We start from the raw sequence: 17930 nt of genomic DNA on the forward strand, positions 1-17930 counted from the left end.
TATGATGCAAGGGCGGTAGAGAGGTGGGCGATGAGGGCGGCATTGGGCGCGTTGCCACTGGTCTGCTAATGGTGGGTGGCTGTAATGGTGCCGTGCTGTAAGGAGGTGCCCCCAGAGTTGCTGGCAGGGGAGCCTCCAGCCCTGGAGGAGAGAGGTGAGAGCCCAGCCCGTTAAGGCCCGGAGGAAGAGACGGAAAAGAGTGGGCGTGGTGGGGCGCCAGCCCTAGAGACTTGGCGTATACCTGCAGAAGGGCCTCTTGAGGAGAGGGGAGACGGGGTGCCATGGGCAGAGGACGGGCATAGGGTGACGCCTCGAGGTGCAGTGGTCGATGGACGCTCATCTTGCCCACGGCACCGGCTAAGGTGGACGACGGAGATGTTGGCGACGAAGATGAGGAGGCCATGTCGGCTAGAGACCAAATTCTGGGCTTGACGGGAGATGCTGGCGGAGGAGCAACATGTGGCTGCGCGTCTCCTCCTCCTCCCGTAGTGCTGGAAGGGGAAGGAGGCCGGAGGGGAGACCCTTCGCTCACGCCGTCTTCTATTCCCCGCACTTCTCCGCCGACGTCCACATCTGGAATAAACATTGTGTTAATCAGCAGACTGCAGTTAAGAGACAAATTCATTCCTATGAATTTTCAGTTACTAAACAATTGAAGTAGCCATAAAAGGCTAATGAAGCATGGTATTCGTTTCATTCGTTCTCACTTGCAATAATTTCTGTTTCTTAAAACATTTTTCCGGACTTGATGACCTTCGAAAATTTGTCATAAGTAAAATCATCAGTGATAATGATACTATTTCACTTCTTACGAAAAACAAAATGAGGGGGGGTGGTAGTGGTGGTGGGGCCGGTTATTTTGCAGTAGGTTACTGTTACTGATGCTATTTTTTGTAAATCTTATTCCATGCTTGTTAATTCAAAGACAGCCTTCCTGATAGAAATGACAGATTAGTATGATCAGCCAGCTCAGACTGGTGCAGCTGATGATAACGATTTTGATAAAGTGTTTCTAAGGATAGTAAAAAAAAAATTCCAGTATTCGAGGCTAATTTAGTATAAATTCATGGAAAGTACAGTTACCATGCTCTATTGTTATCGATGTGAAATTGTTACTGTTATACTACTACTACTTTAACTCCACTGCTATTAGTTGTCTAGCGAAATATATTAAGATTGGATATTTAGCCCAACCCACATTCATCTTTCGACTAACCCACTAATGTTGCAGTGAACACGCGTGCGCACACAGCCACACAAACATACAAACACACACACAAACATTATATATAATATATATATATATATATATATATATATAATATATAACACATATACATATATATATATATATATATATATATATATATATATATATATATATATATATACATATATATATATATATATATATAGATATACAATATATATATATATATATATATTATATATATATATATATATATATATATATATATATACTATATTTACTATATATATATATATATATATATATATATATATATATATATATATAATAGGTAAATACAGAAAAAGAGAAAGATAGGAAGATCTGCTTATTTAGTGGATAAAAAGGCGATTTGAAAACAATCCTTCTGCACTCTTCAGCGGTTGTGAGCATTCGTATTTCGCACATACCCGCAACAAAGCCTTGCCTAATCTCCCGCCGACGAAAAACACGAATGCTTTGTGGTATGCGATACATCACGAGGGCATTTCCCCCGTGTACCTCACGCAGATTCCCATCGGCGATTCCCTCTCTTCGTTTGGAATCGCCTCCTCTCGAGATGTATTCGTTTATAACACTTTCAGAACTTCCATGTGTGTCATTATGAGGTAATTTGTGTTCCCTTTTGGCCGGGTTTAGAGGAGGCCGTTTTCAGTCATAAAGAAGGATGTTCGGCCTGGTCTGCTAGGAAGGCCTGTACCCCTTCCCCTGGACCATATATGTGTGTGTGTGTGTGTGTGTACGTGCGTGTGTGTATGTGTGTGTGCATCCGTACCCTTGCCATTCCGTGCGCAGCGGTGTTGCAGCCGTCCATCAAAATTCATCACATCCCGACCGCACTCATCATCATCATCACAATACCCGGCCATTATGGTGGGCGGCGCGTCATTTGAAAGTCAAGAGTGAGAATCTCGTGTTGGAAGGGGTCCCGGAGAGGCCTTTTGTTTTTTTGTGGCCTGTTGTTATTCAGATGCGGAACCTAACCTCATGTCGACAACACCTAAGAACTATCGGCTGTTCAAATTTGCATATGCCTAACCCAATAATGACGTGATGAAACAGCCTTTCTTAAGGTGGGATATTTTTTTGTGTACGTGCAACAAAAATAAAAAAAACATTGGAAATAAGAATAGATAAAGATATAACAGTGCACATTTTACCATGTAGGAAAAGTTTTCGGAGATCACAATTTCAAGTACATAGGCAGAAATCGGTTACTCCACTTTCCGAGAGCACGTTTTCTTAATTCAGAATTGTATTGAATCATTTCGCTCGTTTTTATTTAACAATTAATTATCTATGAATTAATTACCGTAAGCTTATAGTTATTCTTTTCTCACGATAGAGAAAAACATGATATCCATCTTCATATAAACTTCATATCTACACAGACGCTTCTCCCAATCTTAACTGTACACTGAATGCGATAACTGTACCTTGACTGTGATATCTGTGAAAAATCGTTTCACTTATTGTTTCAGGGTTCCAACTCAGTCCATGTTAAATGTCTTTTTTTTTTATATTTGTTTTTATCAGCAACTTTTCCAACTCATCAATCAGTTTTTCCCTATTCAGTTCATAGCTTTAACCCTTTTGCTAGAAAATGTCACGGAAATCATTTAAAATCAGAAACTGTTAGTTACTCTCCGAAACATTGATTCGCAAGCTGTAACTTGAACTTTCAGTTCTTGATCATTTTAACAAAATGTCATATTTGACATACTCCTGACAATGTGCTTTTTTGTTTAAGTAGTTACTCTTTTCCTTCAATGCCACAAGCCCAACTAACCTTGGGTATGTCCCAACAAACTAGGACAAGTGAACACTCAACAGCGTACACTTGGAAATATTTTGCTAGCCACTCCATCCACTTTGTAACTAACCAAAGTTTCTTCCGAACCTAGGCACGTAAAACAATGCAAGTGATTCCTTCTTTCCAAAGGTGTCTTGTGACTGCAGGACAGAGTGACAGTTTCCATAAAAGTAGCCTGAAGTTCAAGGATAGTAGATATTTTATCGATACTATTGTAACAGATGACCTGAATAGCTGCAGAAGTTTTTCAAGCGCATTCCATAATCAAGTGGTGATAACTAAATATTTTGCAATGTATCGAGACTTTACAGAACCGGGTAATTCATTCACTTGCAGGGTTCGTTGACGGACGCAAAACCGTCAACACATTCCAGCAGAGAAGTAAATATCTGCAAGACTGTCTGGATTGACACTTTTAGTCTCAAAAGCCCATTTAAGCCAAAGTTGGATATTATAGAACGTGAGCAGGATACATAGATAACAACCATGCCAAAGATGCCTTGCTTACATAGCAGACGCAAATAGACAAACAACAAGCAAACACAGAAAGCACATACAATGTGTTATTCTTCTTCTTACACTAAATTTGGAATACTCGGTTTGGTTCGTAAGATCTGATATTTTGCGTATAGCAGTAAGCCAACGTTACAAAGAAGATTCCAGAGCATTTCTGGCTTACCTCCAAAAACAAAACAAAAAAACGAAAAGAGAGAGAGAGAGAGAGAGAGAGTATCACTGGGTTTGTCCCACTAAAAGTATTTTTGGATATGGAGGAGTCATCCCTCACAAAGAGTTCTAGTCTCCAGAAGTGAATAAAAGAACGGTTGATTTTATGGCTACAACTTTCTATGTCATCTTCAAAGACTGAGGAGATGCCATCTTTAAAATGTATAAATTATATGACAATACAGGGAATTTTTAAACAAAAACTCCCTGACTATGCAAAGTCCCTCTAACAAACTAATAATTATTTCTTCAGTCAGTTATACCAAACGAACTTTCTTTCTCTGAAATTAACTATCAAACCAGCTGACCTTCCTAGATTTATTTTTATACCATACAGAATTTTTTTAAACATATAGTAATCTTTGCAAACCAGATACATTACAGTGTCGTATTTGGAAACCACTCAATAAGTAATTTTGTAGATATATATATATATATAGATATATATATATATATATATATATATATATATATGATTATGTCGATGTGTGTTTGTTCTCCAATCATTTCAAAGCCACAAGATGCACTAAATTGCAATATCCTATACTTGCGTTCTGTGAAATAAAATATCACTTTATTTTCCAGTCCGTATACTCTTGAAATCCTTTGTCAGGTCAATGTCCTGCAATGTTAAATGTATTCTAAGTTGGTTACAAAGAACTGCTATTTTATCTCTCGAACAGAATCGCCCTCAACTAACTCTGGTGGTATTTGGAAGGCCATCGAGAATCATAAGCCACCCCCCAGAAACAGAACTGTCAGTTGAAAAGAGCCCAGTCTACCTGATCATTATGTACGTTTAGATCCGTGTATAGCCAGAGAGAGAGAGAGAGAGAGAGAGAGAGAGAGAGAGATCGGTACCAAAGGCTTCCTCCCTTATTATTTAAAGTGTTTGGGCGGTCAGTGGTGCAGCCGATAAGTGAATTGAACGCCTCTACGAACTCGGATGACGCGACCACACGCGATCTGAATTCTCTTCTCATGGACAGCCAGAGGATGATGTCTGGTCCTGATTCTTCCTGGAAGTGGGGCCTCGCATAGTCGGGAGAGAGAGAAAGAGAGGTAGGGAGGGGGAGTTGGGAGCCATATAGTAGTTGTTTTAGCCTAACGATTCCTTCCTTGTTACCGACTGCCACATCGCAGGATGGGCTGATGATTGGAATGTGTGTAACTTGAGAGTTACGTAGTCTTTGCTCATTTATAAGCTTGGTCGCGGAATTTAGTCTCTTAAATTAGATTTTTGCGAAAAGGGGAACTAGGTGATAAAGTTGATAATTTAACGACAATATTCACGAGGACATTTTGCTTACGCTCTGCTTATATACATACATACACAAACACACACACACACACACACACACACACACACACACACACACACACATATATATATATATATATATATATATATATATATATATATCATACATACTACATACATACATAACATATATGTGTGTGTGCATCGCGATTTTACAGGATGTTTCCATGATTTTCAGATACAACACACATGGTTCGCAGATAAAGTTCCTTAGATAGATATGCCATGCTTTTCTGTATCATATCTTACAAGTATTTATAAAAAGTAACAAACGACTACTACTTTTCTTATATGACGCTTATGATATGGAAGATACTTCTTTCAGTATCATGGAAATATTGCAGATTGCCAAAGGATACAATAATACTGTAGACAGCATATTGCGGTCGGCAGAAATCACGCAATGTTAAATATCACGCTCGTAAACACGTATTAATCATAGGAGAACGCGTAATATATATATATATATATATAGATACATACAAGCATGTATTTTATATATGTATATATATAGTATATATATATATATATATATATATATATATATATATATATATATATATATATAAAATGTGTGTCTTTGTGATGTCATCTTCAGAACAATGAGAGTTGAGACAGAGTTCAAATCATGCTGATTCTTATCAACTTAACAACCGTCCTGAATATAATATAAACTTAACATGAACGTAATTGAGACACATGTATGTCAGCAGCATGGTTTAAATGGAAAATTTTCAAAGAATATACTTTTACATACTGTACAGTGAAAATAATTCAGTGATTATCTTTCGAAAATAATAAGGAAGGCTAATGCAGAATTTAAACTTCATCGCCTAAATGCCATGGTCTTTGAAAATCTTCGGAAGCAACGAGTCGGTAATGATATGAAACGAAATCAGTGACAATTTTGTCGTAGGAATATAGCTTCATATGCAATATATAATGAGTTAGTTACTTACTCAAAGCATCGAGATGAATTACTATTCCTTTATTCTCCAGTTTAATTCAGTGTTATTCTCGTTTATGTGATCGTTCATATGAAAGAATTGGCCCCAATGAGCAGCATAGCTAGTGTCCCAATGACTAATTATAATTTCTTATGAAAATTGTTGCAAGATTGGTCAGGCAACTACTGAGAGCGACACTGTTGGAATGAGGCACTCCGTTTATTTTCATGAGATTTTTATTATTTATTTTCCCTTGAACGTCGATAAAACACCCGCCATCCAGGGATCACACCTTTTCCTCGTATTAACCAGATTCGACCCTAAATCTCCGTGCATTAAGACCATTATCCTTCACACTGCACTAAATTAAATTAACTGTGCATAAATACCCTATAAAAATCTGAATATTATAATGTGGCGATAACCAAGTGGTAGACTCAAGGCATCTCCCTTCCTCCTTTTCATTCCCTGCTTTTTCTGACCTTCTCTCATCATCTTTTCCTTTCTTCGCCAGTGCTTCCCAAAGGCTTTGACCAACCCCCAAACATGCCCCACAACAGCACTCTGTTTAGAGCCCCTTTCCAGACCTACACTGCTGAAACATGGAGGCCACAAAAACCCCGCTGGTTGCCTTGACTAACGATATGTGAACATAGGGCGGAGTCTACCTATCGTGGGCAGGTAGAAAATGAAGAAGGAGGAGCGAGATGACAGCCACAGATGATGTAATGGCGGCTAGTCTTTGTTCTCTCGGGGGAGTGGCGGGAAACGGGCCCTGCCGGCGTTCGAATGCATGTGCCTCGGCTGCGACTGCCTTGTTTCACCCCGTTTCTTAATTTGATTTATCCATTGGTCGATGTACGAACGGTGATGCTAATGGCTGATTTAAGGGCCAAAATACCTGGGAGTACACACGGGCTTGCTTTACGTATTAGGCAGGACAGCCAGCGAGGCGCAAGGCCCCAGGGAACGGCGGAAGACGTGCAGGTGTTGAGATGAGGGATGGGCCTTGTTGCGAGAGTCTGATGGATATCGCAGCCACTACCCGCTCATGGAACGACGGATATGATAAAGACTTGCCACGCAAGAGGCCTGACGTTGGCGGGTCCTTATCGGCGAACATGTTCCAAACTAAGATGCTACATGAAATTATTGCCAGTACACGAAAATTTCGGGCGAGGGAGAAAGAGAAGATGAAGGGAAAGGCGATTAAAAGTATAGATTTACCGAATGAAAGCATTTGCCGTTTTCTCTTTTGCCGATTAAAGTCGCCTTTTTGGAAGACGGGAAGGGTAGCAAAACTTTCGGCTGAATTTCATTACGTCTCGACAAACTCCATAAGAAATGGCAACGCTCACTCTCTCTCTCTCTCTCTCTCTCTCTCTCTCCCTCTCTACCTCTTCCCACTAACCCGCTCGTCGTGCCTTCATTAGACATTAATACATGGTGATCCACTCGCTGTAAAACAAAGAGGAGGCACGACTGCCTAAGTCTGTAATGTTCAGCAAAGTGACGAAGTGTGTGTGCGAGATCTTGTTTTATTTTTCTTTGTGCGTGTATAAGTCAGCGAACACGAGTTCGAAGAAACTTTCCCTGCAAGTGACATGGTCGTGAAGTCAAAGTTTTAGTAGTGTTCTCGTGTTTGATATATCCTTTTGCTCTTCTTTTGTCTCTTACTCTTAATCGGGCTGAAGGCTTTCCTTTGTTGTTTGGCGATTTTGCTTTTGTTTGTTCAGCTTGTTTCCGCCTGGCCATGGTTCTGTCATTATAGTGATGATTCGCAATTTATGAAGGTTCAAACTATTTCTATGTACATGAGATCTAGTCTTTTGTTATGTCTTATTTGTTTTTCCTGGTGTTATCTTCTTGCTTGTATCTACTTAACCAAATCTTGTATCACTTCTAGGTTTCTTGACAGGTAAATGGAAAGGCACATCAGATTTTAGATTAAAAAACATGTCAGATGACGAAACCTACGCTGGCAGTGAATAAATCAATGGAGAGAAAGGAACCTCTTGTAATCCTGTGCACGAATTCTGTTTGCTAAGCACAACTCAAAGTAACAGACTGGAACTTCGACAGGCATGATCTTTGCATGTGCTCTGAAGTATGAGTTAAGAAATCCTGTTCAAGTGGCACTATATCTATGATAGTTGATATGCACATAGAGAACATCGGAGGGCATCAACTGTTGACTGTAAATAAGCAAATGTTCTGTAGCATATTTCTTACAGTAACTCAGGACAAAAGCCAACACGAAACCCAGAAAACAAAACTGATCCATCTGTCCATTTTGCTTCCTTTCTATTATCTCTGTCCATATCAAGGAAAGGCACTGAATCTCCAGCTCAGTTAGCAAGCATAAGCTGCATGAAAGACAGTTACTTGCCAATTGCGTGGTACAGATTTTTTATTAATAGCAATGTCTTTGCAAATAAACGAGGCTATATGTAAGTGAATGAATAGCTATACAATTTAGCTTTATGCTAAGAGGGATGCAAAAAAAATCCAATATTAATAGTACTTCAACCGCTATTTAAACACAGTGGCTTCAAATGTCTGAGAGACAGCGACTTGTGCCTAGCAAACCAAAGATACATGTACAATTTTGCACGCATGGATTCATTAAGATTTAGTTTGAACTCCATTTAGTATTCATGCATTTCAAGTTTCATCATTACCTGAGAAGAGATACTCGAAAGACTCAACGCTTTCGACTTTCGAGGACAGTCCAGTTACTTAGGTCATTCCGTCCTGATTTTTTCCGTTAGCAAGGAAAGCTTCATGTGCGTCCTTGACCTTTGACCTTTTTAGTATCTAATATCCTTCTTCAGCTATATTCAAGCTTCCTTCTGTCCCTGACGTAATATTAAGCTTGCATATGACTTCTCGCTTGTAAGAATGGAACTTGACCTTAGATATTCACAGGTAATTCTTATGTAGTAAATAGAAAAAAAAATTGTTTCGGAAGTGCAGTGTCACATTATCTCATCACAGACGCGAGTTCTAATATCCTGAGTGTATCGTATTACATCCCCATCCATGAGGATAGCAAAAAACTCTCGTAGTACCAGCAACCCAATATCGATCGTCATCGTCAAAGGCATGAGTAAATAATATTTATTCTTTAGATTCAGGAATTAAACAAACCCGGAATTTTGCTCACTGTCAGTGTTTTCGTCCGAAAGACAAGTGCGCGTGCAACATATGCACTGATACTGCTTTTACAGTTAATTAGCTCATGACTTCTAAATGTACGAATTGTTGTAAAGGGATCATTTGTTTGATTACATTAACATGATAAAAAGTTAGAAAATATAATTTCTCGAAAACAAAAAGCATGCAGAGCTTGAGAAACTGCGTCCCAGAAACACACGTAGTTTTGCATACCATTTTTTATCACATTTTACTGAGACAAATCTCTCTCCCTCTCTCGTTCAACGAATCAGCGTGATAGATTGCTAGAACACGATAAGTGAATTGTGTTGGGAGTCCATGGAGAGAGAGAGAGAGGGAGAAAATATATATCTGTAAGCTGTGCATAGGTAGGAAATTGAAACAATAAAAAATTAATGGCAATAGAATTAATTGAGAGAGAGAGAGGGGTGGCTTGTGAAGTTAAACAACTGAAGAATTGGTAGATAAAGATTCGACGTCAAGTTGTAGAGAGAGAGAGAGTGAGAGAAAGAGATCTGGAAAATGCAACAGAGAGGATGCTGAGACTCAGGTAAAGTCATGAGGAGAGAGAGAGAGAGAGAGAAGTTTGAGTGTAAAAGAGGGATCTTAATGCAAAAGGCGGTAGGGGCTGGGGTGCAAGATGGGAAAGGGAAAGGGGGTGAGGGTAGGGTTGGGGATTCAAGGGGTGGGGTGGGGGAAGGTTGGCAGAGAGTGTGTGTTTAGGGGATAGTGAGCCAATAGCCTTAGTGGCGAGTAGTGTCACTCTTATCACGGCCAACAACGGACATGCTTTCTACATTCTGCTAATCACAATGCTATCTCATTATCTCCCGTTTAATTATGCCCACCTTATGTTGGTCTTGCCCCTTAGTAGGCGCCGAGTTTTTTTTTTTTTTTTTTTTTTTTTTTTTTTTTTTTTTTTTTTTTTTTGTTTTTTTTTTTTTTTTTTTTTTTTTTTTTTTTTTTTTTTTTTTTTTTTTTTAGCTGAAGGATCCGGATGGCTGGAGGAGAAGAGTGTAACGATAGGATGTGCTGAGTTATGGTGGTTGGGGGAGGCAGGTTATGGTGGGGTGACGGGAGATGGGAGGAGAGGATGGGTTAGAGCGAGCAGAGGTGTTGTGGGCTTTGTTTTCTAGGGTTAAATGTGCGATGTATAACTTCATTCTTTATAGACTTAGGAAGATTTACGCCGACTAGGAGAAAGGTAACCGCCATTATCGCGGAATTAATTTCTAGGCGCCTTGCAAAAGTCTCCGGTGTGAAGCTGCTTACAGCGTTACGGTTTCAGGATGAGTCGTGCTTTTGGACTTGCTTTCGGTGGGCAGAGTGATTTAATTCTTTTATTTTAGGAAACCATCGCCAACATGTTAAATTAATGATATAAGAAGTATTACTTGATAACGAGGGTTTCGGAATATTTCTGTTAATTAATATAAGCATCACTTGTATAGTGTTAAGCAATATATCTAAAACATAATAATAAAACTTTCGTAATTCGATATGAGTGATAAAATTGTTTATGAGTTATGGGTTCAAATAACGACATTTATCACATAAGAATTTACTTCTTCTTTTTTCACTACTGCCTTAATCAAAAGCACTTCCTGGACTGGGGTCGAGTCAAAGAATAGGATTAGGGACCGGTCGTCATATTTAATATTTAATGTTAGAAAAAGGTTGTTTCCTCCTGCGCGTGTGAGGTTATGGGGGAGGTTGCTTGTGTGTTTGTGAACTGGATATCTCAAGAACGGGTAAGCGGATTTTGATGAGCGTTGGTGCAAGGATCTATATATTAGATATCTGGTGGGCATCAGTATAGCGTTTCATTTGTCTCAATGGAATCCACGTACACTTTCATGGGTGGCCCTGAAAGAGGTATGCCCTCTACTAAGTGTTATTATTTATTATACTTCTCTACTGAGTGTTATTATTTTTGCAATGATAACAGCAGTTATCATGCGTAATTAAAAGTGTTTATCATTACGGATACTAACAGCACTTCATAACAACAACATTAGCAATAGTGACAACTATTAGAACTATAACAATACAAAAAACCATGAAAATAATTACTGTTATCAAAAACATTGCAAGGGATAACTTTACGCAAATAAAATAACCATTGTTGCATTGTAGGTGTGGCACATGAAGGCAAATTAGAATCAACAAGAGATGGGGAAAAAGGACCACCAATAGAGATAGAATACTAGATGGCATTGCCATGCATGTTTGAAATATTTATGGCCAAGGGATACTCCGAGATGGATTCCCTATCACAAGGGAGCTCAGCCGTACTAAGCTTGAGATCTAGATGATGTCTGAAATGCAAATAAACAGACGATGGAAGGAAGCTGCTCTGAATGCGCACGGATTTTACCCCATACATATTTTCCCATACATATTTTCAGCATGCCTTGTTCCATATGGTGTCTTGAATTGCAGAATGAAGTTATGATTCCTTCCTTGCAAATTTACCGCTCTCTCTCTCTCTCTCTCTCTCTCTCTCTCTCTCTCTCTCTCTCTCTCTCTCATATCAGAAGTCTTACATTCATACTGTGTAACGCTTTCGAAAAGGAAATAAGTTTCTAGTCAAAATTATGTTTATCGCAACAAGTTTCCAGTAATTAGATAATCGAGGATTCTCTCTCTCTCTCTCTCTCTCTCTCTCTCTGTATGCCGTAATTACCATAACTTGCTGATAGCCCCTACAGCAATTAATGAAAACCTCATTGTCACTTATAGTAATTGTTCTTTATTGTGTTTGTAAAATGCTAAGAAAAGTCTTTTCCCGATGACACTGCAATAAGGTAACGTAAATGAATGACTGATATGGTTATTCATTCTTACTGAAGCCACCCTTGAAAAATCTAAGTTTCGGAGGGGTGGGGTAGTTCCTTCCTTTTTTTGTGTGGGGGCGGGGGGGTGGAAGCGATTGTGGTATGTGGATCAATATCATTTTCCTCATGCCCGAGACTTGGGGCTTTCACTTGAGTAATTGTGGTAAGTAAGAAGTTAGGAATTAGTTTTTTTCTTTGTTACAAGTTCTGGTCCTTCAAATGGTGCATGATTGAGTTTCAAATCAGTTAATGAAATTTAAGTTTAGATGATTATGAACTTCCAAGTTATAAAGACACAAATGAATTAGTCTGCTTTTAGCTAGTTTCCACATGACCCATATTTTAGTATAATTCTTGGGTATTTACAAATAAATATACACACGCGCACGCGCGCGCACACACACACGCACACACACACACACATACATATATATATATATCATATATATATATATATATATATATATATATATATATATATATAAAGGAAAATATAGTTTTTCCATTACCATCCTGGCGTGGTAAATTTTGATTGAACCGTCATATTAATTTGGTGATATCCTTTTTTGCGGCAAATTCTAAGGCAAAGTTTTTATCAAGCTATCTTTCAAGACTCATCTTTTCCCGGAAAATATCATACCGTTTACGATGTAGAACTCGCCTTAGCTTAATCTGTTCTGTTTAGAACTCATCTTAGCTTAGTTAATTCTGTTTATAACTCGCCAAAGCTTAGCCTATCTTTAGAAATCGCCTTAGCTTTGTCCAGCCAAGGTTTAAGCATGAAAAGACTTCATATTGAAATTAATAAAAAGTTTAATGAAAGGGAACATTAGTGATGTATCCACGGTTTTATTTTCTTAGCCTGTGGATGATACCAAATGCGTTCGTTTCCTCTCTTATCTTTTGGCGTAAATGTCAATACCCATTCTTCCAAAACTTATGATGTAAAAAGAAAGACAAATTACAGCCCGTGCGATAGATACGGCTCGGAAATACTTTTTAGGAAAATGATATGGCGAACTATCACTTCTTAAATGGAAAAAACACTGCACTTGCCTTTTCTTCTGAGCGCATTTTACTATTGTTGTAATAACGTAGCCCATTAATATAAAATTATTGAATCTCCAGATAAATAATAAGAACCAAGCTTGTACCCTGTCGTTTCCGTTAGTTGGTCAGAGTGCAGAGGTCCACACAAATTTCTTATCTTCTTCAACACCTTACCACACTTGCCCTAGGACGAGTGCCCGTGCTAACACAAGGCCGGTTTAATCTAACCAACTAACTGGTATCCCGGAAACTATTCTAGCCTTATCACAAACTTTTAGGTACTATCTTTGGTTTGCTATATAAGATACTAAATGGTTTCGCCCAGAAAGTCTAGTAAATTAAACTGGACATCTACCGAAGTTCACTGATGAAAGTCGATATGTGAGTTTAGTATCATTTGAAAATTCAACTTTTCAGATCACCTCATAATCAGCCGTTGTGAAACCAATGGTATCTCAAGTAGAATGAATACCTAGCAGTTCTTTTACTTTTATTTATATATTATTTATTTATTTATTTATTGTTTATGTTTTTGCAGCTATAGAAGACTGTTATTCTCTACTCGTAAGCATGTGTCATTAAATCTCGGAGTGACTAATTTTTCCTTTTTTCTGTATTGCTGTCATATCAGAAGTCTAGTCCTGCCTCTGTAATCAGATGCACTAATTGATAGATACACAATGCAATTGATACATGTAAAAATATTAATAACATTTAATTTTCCAGAATAATTGCTCTGATATTAACCTACATAAGGATTAAAAATTTGCACACACATATATAAATATATGTATATATATATATATATATATATATATATATATATATATATATAGATTATATGTGTGTGTGTGTGTGTGTGTGTGTATGTATGTGTGTGTGTGGCATGTGTAAAGCTCGGTGGTAAAGCACTGGGCTCACATGTGAAAGGTTGTAGTTCAGTCCCAACGACCAACTAGTCGACCCAGCTGTGAATGGTGACTAGTATGTACGTATGTGTATACATATACGTATATGTGTGTGCGTGCTTGTGTATTATATATCTGATGTCACTGTTCGATGGTGTAGGACAACATACACAGCATTCTTCTTGCCTGAAGATGCCAATAAACAACTATGGAAGACTGTCAAATGTCGATATAACAAACAAGAGCCATAAAACATATAGAACATTTTCTAGTAATTTTTTTTCTTTGTGTTCTGGAACACATTCCAAAATGTCAACCTGATCTAAATACTAGTTATACATCGTCATTCGTTTCAACCGCTTAACAACGATAAGTGACGCTGATATCCGACGATACTTTTCATTAACGGAATGGTTGCTTTGTTTCCGTGAGATACGTTTTCTGCTGTGCATTTTTTTTTTCTGTAGCTTAAAAGATAATGAGATACAGTATCTACAGTTGCTTTCGTTTCTATGATTTAAAGAAACCAGTAATGTTTTATATTTTCTTTTGTGAAATTTGATTAATTTTTAAAGTTGGTCTTATTATTACATGTCAATGCAATTCTATTTCACACACACACACACACACACACACACACATATATATATATATATATATATATATATATATATATATATATATATATATGTGTGTGTGTGTGTGTGTGTGTGTGTTTGTGTGTATGTATATCTATATATGAATATAATATATATACATATAGTTTGTCCCACTTAAGGGAATACCTCGACTTTCCATCCTCCTCCTTATTCCCTTTCATTCGAAGATTATCTCGAAAGTTGAAGGAGTAGCCTTGGACATGATAGTCGAGTGTCATCGGGCATGTTTGTATTTTAAGGTAGCGTCAGGTATCGTGAAGTATCATCCCGGTATCACCAAGTATCGTCCAGAGGGTCGTGTCGGTATCGCAAAGACCTCCAGGGTCCCCTACCGGGCCTGGGTTATCAGGAACATTAAGGTAACACGTTTGCCGATCCCTTGCCTCTCTCTCTCTCTCTCTCTCTCTCTCTCTCTCTCTCTCTCTCTCTCTCTCTCAGTTTACTGAAATTCTTATTTTCGACAAGACATGCCATTGGCCTTAAAGTTTCGTCTTTACTGTAGTAGATGAAGGATTTTATTTTTTTCATATATTTGTATCTTAAATGGCTGACGGCAGTTGAATAGATTAATCAATCAATCAGTCGTATTTTCAACCTGACGGCAACAAACATTGCCTTGCTGATGGCCGAGGGTAAGGGAAAGGAGACGACGCCCCGGGTAGTAGATAGAATGACACCGAGTCGCGTTCAGTGTGATATCATCTGGAGAATATTTCCGGATGGCTAACACCTCTTTGGGAAGGTGACCAAACTCATGCCCAGCGTTGCAAAATAAGCAAATTAGCACGGCAATCACGCTTCGGCGACAGTCAACTTTTTGCCGGGCGGCTATCAACAATGTCCACTTCATCCGTGAAAACCAGTCAACTCCGCCGCCCTGTCCTCTTACATGATAACTCGGTGTCAAGCTCCGCGGCGTTATCGAGGAGACACCAGTTGGACCTTGCGTTATCTCGCCCATTAAAGTAATTGGACACGAACTACTAGTCTTGTGGGCCTCGCCAGCGCATGCAGGTATGGCGGCTGAATGCTTGCGCGCCCTTTTTGGGGTAGTTTTGCGCGCCAGACGAAACTCGCTGAAGTTGCTGTTTGTTGTAGATGAGCGTTTTCAAAGAATGGTGAAGGTGACGCTGGTCGCTCGACGATCCCTCTCACATTTTTGGAAATGCGATACACCTGACAGTGCCCTTCGTTTCTTGAGGTGTAACCTTCGGAAACGAATGGTTTTGTTTCATGGTTTTGTGATTATTCGAGTTCGAGATGAAATGATAATTTCTTTAGAAAGTTATTATTTTATTTTTTTTTTTATTTTTTTTTTTTTTGCTCTATCACAGTCCTCCAATTCGACTGGTGGTATTTATAGTGTGGGGTTCCGGGTTGCATCCTGCCTCCTTAGGAGTCCATCACTTTTCTTACTATGTGTGCCGTTTCTAGGATCACACTCTTCTGCATGAGTCCTGGAGTTACTTCAGCCTCTAGTTTTTCTAGATTCCTTTTCAGGGATCTTGGGATCGTGCCTAGTGCTCCTATGATTATGGGTACGATTTCCACTGGCATATCCTATATCCTTCTTATTTCTATTTTCAGATCTTGATACTTATCTATTTTTTCCCTCTCTTTCTCTTCAACTCTGGTGTCCCATGGTATTGCGACATCAATGAGTGATACTTTCTTCTTGACTTTGTCAATCAACGTCACGTCTGGTCTGTTTGCACGTATCACCCTATCCGTTCTGATACCATAGTCCCAGAGGATCTTTGCCTGATCGTTTTCTATCACTCCCTCAGGTTGGTGCTCGTACCACTTATTACTGCAAGGCAGCTGATGTTTCTTGCACAGGCTCCAGTGGAGGGCTTTTGCCACTGAATCATGCCTCTTTTTGTACTGGTTCTGTGCAAGTGTCGGGCATTCACTTGCTATGTGCTTTATGGTTTCATTTTTCGTATTGCACTTCCTACATATGCGAGAGATGTTATTTCCGTCTATCGTTCTTTGAACATATCTGGTTCTTAGGGCCTGATCTTGTGCCGCTGTTATCATTCCTTCAGTTTCCTTCTTTAGCTCTCCCCTCTGTAGCCATTGCCAATTGTCATCGCTGGCTAGTTCTTTAGTCTGTCTCATGTATTGTCCGTGCATTGGTTTGTTTTGTGCCAGTCCTCTGTTCTGTCTGTCTTTCTCCTGTCTGTATATTTCTGGGTCTTCATCTACTTTTATTAGTCCTTCTTCCCATGCACTCTTTAGCCACTCGTCTTCACTGGTTTTCAGATATTGCCCCAGTGCTCTGTTTTCGATGTTAACGCAGTCCTCTATACTTAGTAGTCCTCTCCCTCCTTCCTTTCGTGTTATGTATAGTCTGTCCGTATTTGCTCTTGGGTGTAGTGCTTTGTGTATTGTCATATGTTTCCTGGTTTTCTGATCTATGCTGCGGAGTTCTGCCTTCGTCCATTCCACTATTCCTGCGCTGTATCTGATTACTGGCACTGCCCATGTGTTTATGGCTTTTATCATATTTCCGGCATTGAGTTTTGAATTATTATTATTATTATTATTATTATTATTATTATTATTATTATTATTATTATTATTATTATTATTATTATTATTATTATTATTATGTTTTCACGTCAAACATGTCAAAAAGAAAAATCTGTGAGTTTTCCACAGAAAAGAAATTCCATTTGATAGAAAAAAAGATATAGAAACGGAAGCCAAGTTCAGTTGAAAATCTATAAAAAAAAGATGCGTATAAATGCTGATATGCAAATAAAGAAATAAATAGCTGGCGATGGCAAGAGCTTTGGGATGGAAGGAAAATAACAGGCGATAAAATCTGATAAGGGAATGTCTACAGACATACAATCTGTGTTTGGTTTAAAAGATGTGAAATCGCCGTTGAATGTGGCTTTGGTCATTTAGAAATGCCTCTTGACTTCCTTGTTAGGGTATTAGTATTAGCTTCTGATAGACATACCGACAGACATTAGAGAGTGAGATGCCAATAGTCTGACTGGTTTTGTCAGGAAATTACTGATTTTTTTTATCAGATATTGTTCTTTTCTCCAAGAGAGAGAGAGAGAGAGAGAGAGAGAGAGAGAGAGAGAGAGAGAGAGAGAGAGAGAGAGAGAGAGAAGAGAGAGAGAGAGAGAGAGAGAGAGAGAGAGAGAGAGAGATATCAGGTAAAAGGACTTTTTCCTTTTTTTCATGACTGACTTATATTTCAAAAATTATTTGGAAAATCGCGTA

The 17930-nt window shown here is 38.6% G+C and overlaps 1 protein-coding gene and 1 long non-coding RNA gene across 2 annotated transcripts in view; one reads left to right on the top strand and one right to left on the bottom strand.

Moving 5' to 3' along the window:
* LOC135213519 (uncharacterized) overlaps positions 1-17930 on the top strand; it is an 856968-nt gene that overhangs the window by 354783 nt on the left and 484255 nt on the right. The window lies entirely within an intron of this gene.
* Positions 1-17930, bottom strand: part of LOC135213518 (homeobox protein araucan-like) — a 196872-nt gene that overhangs the window by 868 nt on the left and 178074 nt on the right. The window contains 1 exon segment of the mRNA XM_064247432.1: positions 1-573. This exon segment is cut by the window's left edge and continues 868 nt beyond it. Within this exon segment, the coding sequence (XP_064103502.1) occupies positions 1-573 (573 nt within the window).

Source organism: Macrobrachium nipponense, chromosome 43, assembly GCF_015104395.2.
Source record: "Macrobrachium nipponense isolate FS-2020 chromosome 43, ASM1510439v2, whole genome shotgun sequence".
NCBI lineage: Eukaryota > Metazoa > Arthropoda > Malacostraca > Decapoda > Palaemonidae > Macrobrachium > Macrobrachium nipponense.